General features: G+C 31.7%; 1 protein-coding gene across 3 annotated transcripts; it reads left to right on the forward strand.

The window, feature by feature from the left end:
* Window positions 1–142: 142 nt before the first annotated feature.
* On the forward strand, window positions 143–12,562 carry LOC131850921 (transcriptional repressor protein YY1-like). 3 transcript variants are annotated; one of them, XM_059201334.1, is made up of 12 exons: window positions 143–575; window positions 2,068–2,179; window positions 3,615–3,714; window positions 4,713–4,833; window positions 5,303–5,370; window positions 5,897–6,037; window positions 6,571–6,657; window positions 7,032–7,133; window positions 7,599–7,700; window positions 8,066–8,186; window positions 8,640–8,759; window positions 9,178–12,562. In XM_059201334.1, the coding sequence occupies exons 2-12, from the start codon at window positions 2,090–2,092 to the stop codon at window positions 9,305–9,307; spliced, it is 1,182 nt and encodes a 393-aa protein (XP_059057317.1). In that variant the 5' UTR covers window positions 143–575; window positions 2,068–2,089; the 3' UTR covers window positions 9,308–12,562. The 3 variants fall into 3 exon arrangements, with proteins under 3 accessions (XP_059057317.1, XP_059057325.1, XP_059057334.1); XM_059201342.1 differs by having other exon boundaries at window positions 5,306–5,370; XM_059201351.1 differs by having other exon boundaries at window positions 4,728–4,833.
* Window positions 12,563–12,854: the final 292 nt, after the last annotated feature.

Below are 12,854 nucleotides of genomic sequence, written 5' to 3' on the forward strand. Positions count from 1 at the left end.
TTTATTTTTGGCAACAGTTTTATAGAGATGTTGTTGGTGTATTAGTTGTAAAATAATATTTCCTGTACTATTCAAATAATGAACTATCATGTAATATATATGTTAATTACTCTATTACAAAATTAAAAGGTCTGAAACTCTTAGAAAATTTAAAAATTAGATATGGATATTAATTTTTCTTTTAATAATAAACAATTCAATATTTTGGAATATATTTGTTTCTGGCAACATTTAATTTACAAAAATTGACATTACGCGCTGTTAATGTCAAACTGACAAACTCTGCCGGCCCTGGAGTTTCTTGCACTCGACGAGCGATTGAGAAACGGGCGTCCATTTTGCTTCGCCATATTGAATTTGGTCGGACATCTTTGGACGCCATGTTTAGTCGGACATATTTTATAAACATTTTCGCGTAATATTCAAATATTTTTCAGCCTAAATAACAAACTTTTTTTCACTGAAAACTGTGACATTGATCGTAGTGAATATTGAACAAGAAAATTCTGTGTCTACGTAGCAGTCCATATCAGTCTCCAAAGGGCCGTCCAGCTTTTGTTACAAGATAAATAGAGGTAAATTTATTTCTACCAAAAACATCGTACTTTTTGACACATCGTAACAAGTGTTTTGATTTTTCTATGTAATTACACTTTTTATGTTTTAAATAAAGGCCGATAATTGAAGGTCATGATAAGAGACTTTTGTCTTTGTAATCATTGGCGTGGTCATGTTATATTTATCAAGAAAATCATTAGGGGCAGTGGCTCCGGCCGGTTGCGCCAGTTCGGTCACACCTGCTGCGAACGATAACTGTTTTTAAATACTTCTATGCAGGCCTTCTTGCAGTAAAATGTATTTGATCTCTGCGGGTGGTAACAAAGAATCTGTGCATATCAATTAGCTAGTCCGCAGCAGACGTAATATTACAGCATTGCATAGTATTCAACTATCACCCAATACTCTTCATTTTTATAAACACTTTATTTCTCTTATTATGATTTAATCTTATTATTGTTGTGATTTAAGCAAAATATAACACCTATTAGTTTTTAAAATATCTTGTTAATATGCGGTTTTAGCGGATTATTCTACGTCGTTAATTTATTGATAACAAAATAAAAACTGTTTACGTGCAAGTACCCGTAGGTATTCTATGTTTCTTTTTTATATATAGCACAAGCAAAGAAATTTCGTACGATACAGCCATAATTTTTTTAAGAACCTTCAAACTTTCTGGATGACAGTTCTTGATTTACGTGCATATTTCTCTGTAGATGAATTGACTGCCTACTTATTATTTATTATACTTTATTATAATTGTAGGTAACTTATCCTAACCTAACCGATTTTATCTATCTGAATTATGCCTACTTATTTTAGTAAATTTTATTAGTGTCTAAACCTAAATATTTAAGGGTATTTTAACCTCCTCATCAATATGTCAATTGTTGCTAATGAAGTATCTATATAGCTACTTGTCATACATTATTACTTTTGTAGTGAATTTAAAATATGATACATTGACAGTGTAACACTATATCATCATCAATCAATCAACACTATATTATTCTTAAAACATCCTTATGCTAATTGTTGAAATAAACATTACATTGGAATGAGTACCAATTGATTTCATGTGACCAAAGGTGTGGGGTATTATAAGAGTCTATAACACAAGATAAATCTCATATCATAATAGTTACTAGTTAATAATAAAAATACCTTACTTATAGAAATAATAAACATATTTCATTATACTATATTACTATACTAATATTGGCATATGGATTTATTATTATTTATAAAGTTATCATTATTACGATATAATTGATATTTAAACACTGTTTTATGTTTTTGTTTTCTATAAACAATATTTGCAATGTATATATTATTCCTAGCTATATTATTATTTAAAAAGTTTTATCTCAGTGCATCTAAACGGAGGCCCAATTTGTAAATTAATTTTGCTGGATCCATAATTAGGCATTAATAGCAACTAATTATTTCTAAATTCAATCCTATACCATTATAATATATATTATTGTATATCAATTCTGTTACCAGGTAGGAGGTGGTGTGGTTCAAAATGATGAACCAGGAGATCATGTGCGAGGTGGAGATTGGTACGCACGGCTCCATGGTTGAAATTGATGGCGAGGACCAAGTCGGAGTTAAGGTGAGTTTGCAACTTCAAATTCCATAAATTCCATAATGTTGCAAAATATTTCTTATGAATAAAAAAGTTACAGTAAGTTTTTATTTATAATTGGAATTGCAAACAAGCTAACTGCCTACCTGATAGGATAGTATGTGATAACCATAATCTATTTACATGTACAGCATTATGGATATCACATTATCAGAAGACACACATCATGGCTCACCATTCCTTAGGACTAAGATGTCCTACCTCTTAACCTGTAGTTTTCACTGCCTAATTTTACCCCACAATTCAAATGGAGTTTATAAAACAAGCTGCTTGGCTGCAAAGCTATAATATTTGAGACTGAGATATTATTTTGATTTGATTCAAAATTCAATCCAATTGTTCAGTGTCTGTTCACCACCATATTGTTAGGTACTGACAAAAGAGTATGTACATTTGAGACAAATCACTATCAAGTTTAATCCTATCTATCTTATTATTAATATTATAAATGCAAGAGTTTGTAAGTATGGATGTTACTCTTTCACGCAAAAACTTCTGGATGGATTTTGATGAAACTTTACAGTAATATAGCTTATGCTTCAGAATAATACATAGGCTATATTTTTTATTGAAATTTAACATGGGTGAAACTGCAGGCACATCTAGTAACATTAAAAATAGGATATATATGATTAAAGGATAAACTTAAGAAATATTTAACTAATTTTAACTACTACACTGTTATCTTTTTTTTAATTTGAATAGCTTCCACCAAATAAGGTCGGTGGTTTTGCCACGGTTTTTCTAAAAGTTAAGTTTCATTTGGCTGAGGATGCTTCTACACTGTTTGTAAGACACATTATTCTAGATTTTATATTAATAGGTATCTATAAATCATTATATATATATATACTATATATACTGAATTATATAGCGACTTTTTAGTGAACATATTTTAGGTCATCTACTTTCATAATCTGTTTCCTGTTTGCAAGAAATGTATCTAGAAGTGTCATAATATGATATGGTCTCATTATATCTGTATCTCTTAAATTAGCGGTCAACCAAGGAAAGTGCAAGTCAATTCGCATCTAATTAATTTAATACTGATATTTTTTTAATTATATAAATTTATCAAATTTCTAGATGACCTGGTGAACTTCGTATCACTCATCTTCTTATCAGCAATATATTTTAGTCTTACAAATGCTTTCTATTAAAAGTAATCCAAAGTAGCGATTCCCATACAATATTACTAGTCCATAACCAATTTATCTTAAGGGGGCGGTGCAAGGTTGTATGAAAATATAGCCAATTTTAAAGCTAAGAGCTTGAAACTTATTTGGCTGTTGATTAGATATAAATAAATATGACATTGAAAGTTGCTGCTAACAATTAGTTTTTATCATATTGAACAAAATAAAATATATAATAATAAAATATACTGATATTAATTTTCTAGTACGAAGAGATAGAAGCGGCGCAATACGAGGAGTACATAACTGACGACCAATATGAGGAAGTGGAGGAACAAGTCATCGGTATGCAGCACCTGGAGGAAGGTAAAACACTAGAAATACACAGATGCTCAGATAAATTGTATGAAAATAATATAAACACCGATACTATTATTTGGACTCTATGAGTGGTTTAGCTGTTTCTGAGATTAACGTGTACTGACACTTAGACAAATATCTTAGCCATTACTGTTTTGGGGTCTGCTATCTTGATATAACAATAATAAATATATATATTTAATGAAAACGATTTATGCTGGTGGTGTTCTAGTGGAGGATGATAAGATGACCATGAGGTCAGGTCAGTTAGCCCATTGTGACAAGTTCACCAAGAATTTACCATGATTATTTCCAGCGGGAACCACGTGAAGGTCTACCTGACTTGGTTACACTGCCAACAATGGGCCTATTAGTCCACATTACCAAGTCAGTACATTGTTAGCAATGGGATTGTAAGTCCACATTACTAAGAATACCCTGCCCCCAACATTCTTATATTACTGAGATAGTATTTGCACAAACAAGCTTGCTTTATGAGATGTTTTGGTTGATATCTCATCATTTATGGCAATAAAATTACATGATAGTCTTCCGGAATGACAATGTATGAGTGTTATTAGGGGTGTCACATGATGACGTAATATTGACAGTTATACTTAAGATGAGGTGGGTCGGCCACGTGTTTGCTATTGCAAAGACATAATAACCTTATCTAATTTTAATGACTGCCATCCTGACCATGGACAATACAAGGTAATAGAAAAGTATAACCATTTAAAAATTATGAGCTTATTTATACACGTTTCTTAAAAGCATTCATTTCTATCATAATTCCAATTTGTTTCAGCAAAATAAACATGATTTTCAATTAATAATATTGAATTGATACTATTGTTTGTAATTTTTACTATATGTCAATGTATCAAATTGAACCGATAGAGATGACGAGTGCTCTTGATCAGGAATAAATTAATTAAAATGTTAAAAATTCATGTCACAACATAATTTCATCCACTTTCAAAATGTCGGCGCCTCGCTGACAGATTATAAAATTGCAGTTGGCAGCGAGGAGGTGATACTGCCCTGTATTTCTGGTGAAGAGGTGCTAAACGCCAATGAGAGCCCCTACGATCCTTTATACCAGACCACACCATCTAGCAGCAGGTATGTGTATGTTTGTTTTATAATTAACTAGGAGTGCCCGCGGTTACACCCGCGTTAAATTTCAATAAAAATATATGAGTTACTCTGATGCAGAAGCTATATTAGTATAAAGTTTCATCAAAATCCGTTCAGTAGTTTCTGCGTGAAAGAGTAACAGAAATCTATACTTACAACCTTTCGCGTTTATAACTATTAAGATTTCGAAAGGAGAAAGTTGTGATGTATTTGTTGATAGTATGTTTTTATACATAATTTTTTTTTAAGAAAAATGTAGACCAATACAAGACTAGTCTATATAGATCTGCGTATCATTAGCTTATTGACGCATATACAAAGCTTATATAGTATTTTTTTAATGGATGAATCTGGAATGGTGCTGGTCCCTGCGCTGACGGCCAATTATACCTAAGAGTAATAATATAGAGTGTGAAATACTTTATTTCGTTTAACAATATACCATTTGTTCTAGAAGAGGTCGAGGCAGACCCCGTGCCAACGCTAATATAGCAAATAATATCCACCATCTAATGCCTATTGGTAAGCAGAATTTAAATTGTATTTAGACTGGGAACTTTAGTATTTTTGTAGGGCCGTAAATCATACCAAAGTCAATATCAGTTATTGCACAATAAATTATAAAAATAGATAAAATATAATAATATTAACCCTGGACAATTCACACACCGCTATCTACTCTAAAGCTAAGCAGAGCTTGTGTTATGGGTTACAACTGATATAATCGCGAGCAAAGTCAATGGAATCAGTTATTGCAATTAAATTATGAAAATAGATAAAATATAATAATATTAACCCTTTGAAAGTTCACACACCGCTAACTACTATAAAGCTAAAAATCAGAGCTTGTGTATATTTATTTGCTGATATACGATCTCGAGCAAATATGGAATATAAAACGTGGTAAGATCCGCGTGATTTTGAGTACTTAAGTATAATAAAAATTGTATCTTTTGAAAGTTTAAACTGTTAATTTTAAATTGATACCAAATTCATTAAAATCACACTTTTCTACCTTTAAGTATATGTTGTGCATACAACTTTCCAGGTGAGGTCCCTATGGGTCTAATGGAGGGTGTGAACACGGCGGCACGGGGTACAGCACGCCGGTGGGAACAGAAACAGGTGCAAATAAAAACTATGGAGGGAGAGTTCTCAGTCACCATGTGGGCTACTGGCGAAGATGATGGTATTTATTTCTTTTGTTTCCATTTCCTTTTCTCTTCCTATTATATATGTACTTAAAAAAATATAAGAGCATCATTGCATAGTTATGTTAGTGTAGATATAGATCGGCGTATCATTTGCGTATTGACGCATATACCAAGCTTATGTAGTGTGTTTTTAATGGATGAATATGGAACGGTGCTCGCGCCTGCGCTAACGGCAAGTAAGCCGGCGGGGCACTATTGGAGATAAGCATAACATCAGGTTAGCCCATCGGGCTACCCTAACTACCTTACCCCCACTCGTAACTTAAATCAAAAGGCTAACTCACTGAGTTCAGATCCGGTTGAAAAATCTTTGTAGGTATAAATTTATATATTTGCCTTTCTATGAAGGAAACAGATGTAAATTAATCTAAAGACGACTATTGGCTCGTCCTATAGAATGTGGGCGTGTCAAGTGTTACGTTTACCAATCAACGTCAATTGCTATAGGCTCTGACTACCTATTCCGAGATAATAGACGTGAAGATGTATATACATGTGTTATTCTCAGATGATGCTTCAAATCCTGAGCCTGATCCAGATTACACGGAGTACATGACGGGAAAGAAAAATATATTAGGAAGCGAGACTATGCCAGGTAAACTAACTTTAACTATTAAATTTTTTAGTAATAATAACTACATACATGAAACACAGAAAAATACGGTTCTGAAACATATGAAACATGTCCATACTAATATAATTTGAGTCTACTTGTTAATATAATGATCTCTTGGCATTTTTTTTTTGTATAGTATGATGATGGAAAAATGAAATACACTAACGGGGCACCAGTGGAGACTGATAGAATGAGTATGAAGTTGATCAGCATGGTTAAGTTACCAGAAAAACCAGGTTACAATGATTTCTAGGCTATCTACCTGTCGTGAAATAATTCCCATCTCTCCTCAATCACTGAGCTACTAGACCAATCCTTAAGATTGTTTCACACATGTTCCTGTCCAATTTCAGGTCTAGACTTATCAGATCCCAAGCAGCTGGCGGAGTTTGCCAGACCCGGTCATAAGATACGGTTAAAGAAGCCCTCACCAGAATCATCTGATAGAACTATAGGTATATAACTTTCATTACCACCCTAATGTCGTCATTTCTGTAAACTGGAGTAAATACAATTAGTATACAAATTATTATCTGAAATTGTAAAATTATAATTAAAACACAACTAACTGAAGAACTCATGGAAGAAATAAATTATAAACTAAGAATACTAAATTGAATAGAGTTTCAAGGTTAATTTTTTTTTTAATATTCTAATTAATTTCTAAAAAATTGATTATATTAATTTATCATTTTAATTAATTATTAATAAATAACATCCTAATCCGAAGGTTGAATGGTAGAGATTGCTATGAGTGTTACATTTAGCTTATGTACAATAATACTTTATTTGAATAAAATTATATCTACAATTTCATCATATACGGCCGTGGTTTGAGTCGCAACTGTCAGGAATTATAACCATTTCTTATCTGAAAAGTGCACGTTAAATAAATAATTTTTACATTACTTTTTCGACAGCATGTCCACACAAAGGCTGCTCAAAGATGTTCCGCGACAATTCCGCCATGCGCAAACACTTGCACACACACGGTCCGCGCGTACATGTGTGCGCCGAGTGTGGTCAGTATTCATACCTATATATCTACTAAATGCATTCCATTTTAGTTACTTTGGACAACTCACACTGCGCTGTCTTATTCTGAAACTAAATAAAACTATTATTGTGAGAAATCAGGTAATATAATTTTAAGAAGACCAGCCAGGATGGTATTCCTAGTAGCCACCTCAAGTTCAAGGTGGCTGCCTCTAGAGTTCTGCTAACAAGGTGTTCACAAACAAAAAAGTTATTTTAACTTATTGATTTTCGAATACTAAACATATGAAACCGAGGGCACAGCTAGGTCTAAAAAAATTGAAGTTTTGTTCCGTTTTATTATCTTAAATTTTATTGAAAAATTAATATATATGTGACTTTAAATTTCCAGGTAAAGCATTTGTTGAGAGTTCAAAATTAAAACGGCACCAATTAGTCCACACAGGCGAGAAACCATTCCAGTGTACGTTTGAAGGATGCGGCAAAAGGTTCTCATTAGATTTCAATCTCAGGTAAGACTCATCACTAATATACTTTCATCGATATATTTACTCCCTCTCCTTCCGAATACAAAAAAAAATACAGTAAGTAATTCCTGTTGAGAGTGTGACCTCATATATAGTCTATTTTTCGGCGGGGTAGTGCAGTACTTACTGGATTACCGATTCGTTTAATCGTAAATTTTTATTTTAGAATGTTAGTTTTAAAGCTTAATATGCAATTTATCAAAATTTACAATAAAGTTATTAAAAATTTACGACGCTATTGACTTTGTTTCCATTACTCAAATTTATTAATTATTGTTTTTGCATTATGTAACACAAAAATATATTTAATAATAATAATAATATATTCTTTCTTAAAAAATTTGTTAAACATTTTGTTTTTAAGTTTTTTAAACATTTTATAAGATATACACCACACGAATATCATTTGTTAATATGTCAATATGGTTTTTATTCCAGGACCCATGTGCGTATTCACACTGGGGACCGTCCATATGTCTGTCCGTTCGACGGATGCAACAAGAAATTTGCACAGTCCACTAACCTCAAGTCTCACATACTCACACATGCCAAAGCCAAGTAAGTCTAATATAGTGAGTTCAACCTCTGACTACTTCTGAACTAATAGAGAAAAGAAGGTACTTTTATCCTTCATAAATAAAAAGACATTTTTTTTTACAGTCGAAAATCTTGGAATTCGTATCTGCCAAACAAGTATTTTCCAGACTGTCTAATGTCCTTTTTCTATATTATAATATCTCAATATTTATAATTTTGTAACCACTGTGATGATGTAACACATGTAAATTTATATAACTTTGGTACCATCTAATTTTGTTGCCATATCACCTAATGTCACCGGAATATATTGGATGTGAAAGTAAAATAAATAAATTACATTACGATTAAATTTATTTGGATAGACATTGTTTTTATTGTAATCTATTAGTAAATAAAAAATATATAAGTTTTAAATTTGGGAAATTGTCTATTACAGATCTAGAAGTTCCCTGTCACGCAATAGCGGTAACAATTACGAATCGGCGCGGACGACGCCGCAGTTTGTCCAGCTGGAAATGTCGCCCGACGATTCGAACCCCCAACTCATCTTCTACGCACACGACTGAAGCTCCTAGCGACTCGCCACTCGCCTTACGCCCGTCATATTCGCCATCCGCCTTCTCAAAAACACACTGCGACTGGCGCTGAGGTTGTGACATATTCTGCTGACGTATTGTGTGGTGACGCTCTAATGAAAGTTGTGAATAGTGAAGTGGGACTCGAATAGCAAGACTGTGGAACAGATTTGTAAGACTGGTGATTGTCGGTAACATAGTGGTATACATTGTAGTTTTAGAGTAAAGTGGATGTGACCAAAGTTGGAGTAATTTGGGTGAAATAACTAACGCCATTTTCTTTATTTAGGTTCTTGATTTAAACACAGTTTTTGTATGTTTACAATTCTTTTGCATTCGGCCGATTGGACTGACGTTTGATACGCGCCAGGGGTTACTCAAAACGTATTTTTTATTTTGCTTTTCGTTCCTGTGTTAATAATGTATTTTACATGAATAATATGAAATAATTATAATGTCGCCATCATAGTTATTTTAAGAACTGGTTCTTTTTTTAAAACAAATGTTAATTATTTTTATTGATCTATTCACGATACAGATAATCTTAAATTAGAAATATTACTTCACATTAATAGGGATGCGACAATATTCTTTTTATGATTAGAAATGCCCTAAGAATAAGTAGTTTATTTTTTAATTACTTGTGCTGATGTATTTTATATTTTTTTTTAGAATCGTTAAGTAAATAATATTTATTTACTTGTACGCATATAATAAATGGTCCAGAAGTTGTATATCTATGTAACCAGATTGCATGAATAGAAACGAGTACATATGACCATTACAGGGCGAAGTAATTTTTATATTGAGTCCAGTCGCAAATACCTCATTTTTATACATTATACACATAGTGCTGTAGGTTATAAATATTGGTAGATTCAAAATATCAGTCGGTATATATTTTATGTTGTTATCCATAATAATAGTAATTCAGGTACATACATGCTAGTTCAGATACTGTTAGTTACATGTAGTGTTCCTATGATGTATAGTGCCTATAGTAAAGCCACATAATGATTATTATTCATGATATGGCACCATACCTTCCTAAACAAATTAGGAAATTACTAAATAGGATTGGTGGAAGCCATTAAAATAAAAAAATGGAACTTTAAGGTCTATGGCCGAAATTACATTAAATAGTTTGTGGTCAGACAGACTTCAAATCTTGAAACTAAAAAAGAAATGGTTAATATTCCTAAATACAAGGTTTCAGAACCTGAGATTGTACGCTTGAATAACATGTAAATTTTGTACTATATTTTATAGATATGCCAAAAAATAACAATTGTAATATATAAGTTGATATAATTTTAATCGAGGAGAATGCATACCTATTGTGTAACTAGATGGAAAACTAGTTATGTTGCTCGTGCGGAATTTGAATAAATCAAAACTTTATTAAAAAAAATTAAATACGTTTCAATGTTTTCGCCCATTTATTATGTATCTAATACATAAATATGTTATAATAGATATTGTTTTTTTAACAAAATTGAGCAGTGTGCACTATGTTACACCCATATTTTTATATTGAAAGTGTTAAGCACTCACATAAAATAATAGTTTTAGTTTTCTTGCGCGGCACTCTATATATCTATCAAGGTAATGTACTTGCCCGGAACGGTGCTGTGGCAAAGTACTATGTGTGTGGAGACGTGAATGGTACACTATTCAAGTCTCCACACACGTGAGAAATGGGAGAACTTGGGCCCACAAGATACGCACATGGGTATCCGTATGTTACGTAATATGTAATAATAAAAGTACGCAATGTAAAAAGTTACTTATATATGTATAATAGTGGTACATATTTTGTCAAGATCACACTTGTATACTCGGATTCCGCTACATATGATGAACTTAAAATATTTTAATACGGAAAAGAATAGACACCTATTCTACAAATAATTAACTTTTTTATACTACGATATAAAAATAAATCAAATTTATACGTATCGTGCTATAGAATTTAGTGATATTTACTAAGGGCGAATGAGGCATGGCTCCCCACGGTTGATTACCGATATATTCATTCTATTTCGTATTTTTTAAAACTAAATATACATTCATTATGTATAAACTATATCATTGACATGAAATATATTTTCCGTTCATTATAATGCATTCTCCTTAAGTGCAGACATGGAAAAATTGACCACTAAGTATTTCTAAGTCCTAAGTCATAATATAATTCTATAACAAAAGAACAGCTAAAAGTAAGAATGTAAAAGGAAATGTAAATAAAGTTTCAAAACAGAACTACACATTACTACAGTTACAGCCTAAGAGCTCGTCGACATTTGAGATATTGGTCTTTCTGTTAAACTAGACATATTTTTGTGATGAATAAGCATGCTAAGTATGATTGCCACCATATGTTAATTTATTTTATGTACAATAATATTAAAATTTTATCGACGTAGGTTTGACATTTTAATAAAACTTAGTACATTAATTACTAAGTAGGCATAGGTGGTTAATTTACAAGCCAAGTTACCTGCCAGACAAGTCAATAGACAGAGCTTGTGTACCCTCAATAACTTGCTAATCTTATTCAGCATGCATCATTACTAAAATAATTTGTTTAAAGATCATTATCGCAAGAGGCTCACGATCTTTTAGGTTTTACAGATATGTAAAAGCTGTTCTACAAATAATTTAACTTGGAACAGTCTGCAACACCTGACATGGGTGTTACAGATTGTTTCAGATCTATTTTTAAGATTGTTTAATACCACAAAATGCACTTGTGCATATAAACTTAGTCATTTATCAATAGTTCTCATTTTATTCAATGTTTTCCATGTATGCATTACTAATTTCATTATAAGGCATACTAAGAGATGATTTGGCGATATTGTCGTCGCTGGCATAAAGTTTTGTAATGACTGATGTATATATTATGTTTGTTTATTATTGGAAATTTAGTTGTATTGCATTACTTTATTGAGATCAAATTAGGTGGCCTTTAAATGTGTATTTAAATATATTCTTTATTTAGAAAAAGGTAGTAAATAAGACCACAGCTTATTTATATAATACATCTTTTTAGCAAGAATATATAATGTAATTTAAATTTCAGTCAAATACTTTTTTTAATAATTTAATACTTTATAATTATTACTCTATCAATATGTTTCAATGTTATTTTTAATTCAGTAAGGTATACACGAGCGAGCCATTCCGTCGCAGCATCCGAAAGCATCTGCCCTAATCTGTAATAGCATGACTGTTTCGAAATAGTTTATATATTTATAGTGGAAGATCACAAATTTTGACAGTTACAATATTTTCTTTTTTACCACCGTGCTGGTATTCCAACATTAAATTGGATTATTTTTCAATTATTATTAAAATATTATAAAGTACGTATTTTTTCCCATAGTTGTGAGTAATTATTGATTGGAACATGATCTTTATTTAAAGTTGAATTATTTACTGTGTACATTATATAGTGGTGCAATACATCTGAATAGATTTCTCAATCGAAGTGAAGAGGGACAAATAATAAATTGTAAATATTTATAATAATTGT

Source organism: Achroia grisella, unplaced genomic scaffold, assembly GCF_030625045.1.
Source record: "Achroia grisella isolate CSIRO2021 unplaced genomic scaffold, CSIRO_AGI_Agris_v1 utg114, whole genome shotgun sequence".
NCBI classification, from domain to species: Eukaryota; Metazoa; Arthropoda; class Insecta; order Lepidoptera; family Pyralidae; genus Achroia; species Achroia grisella.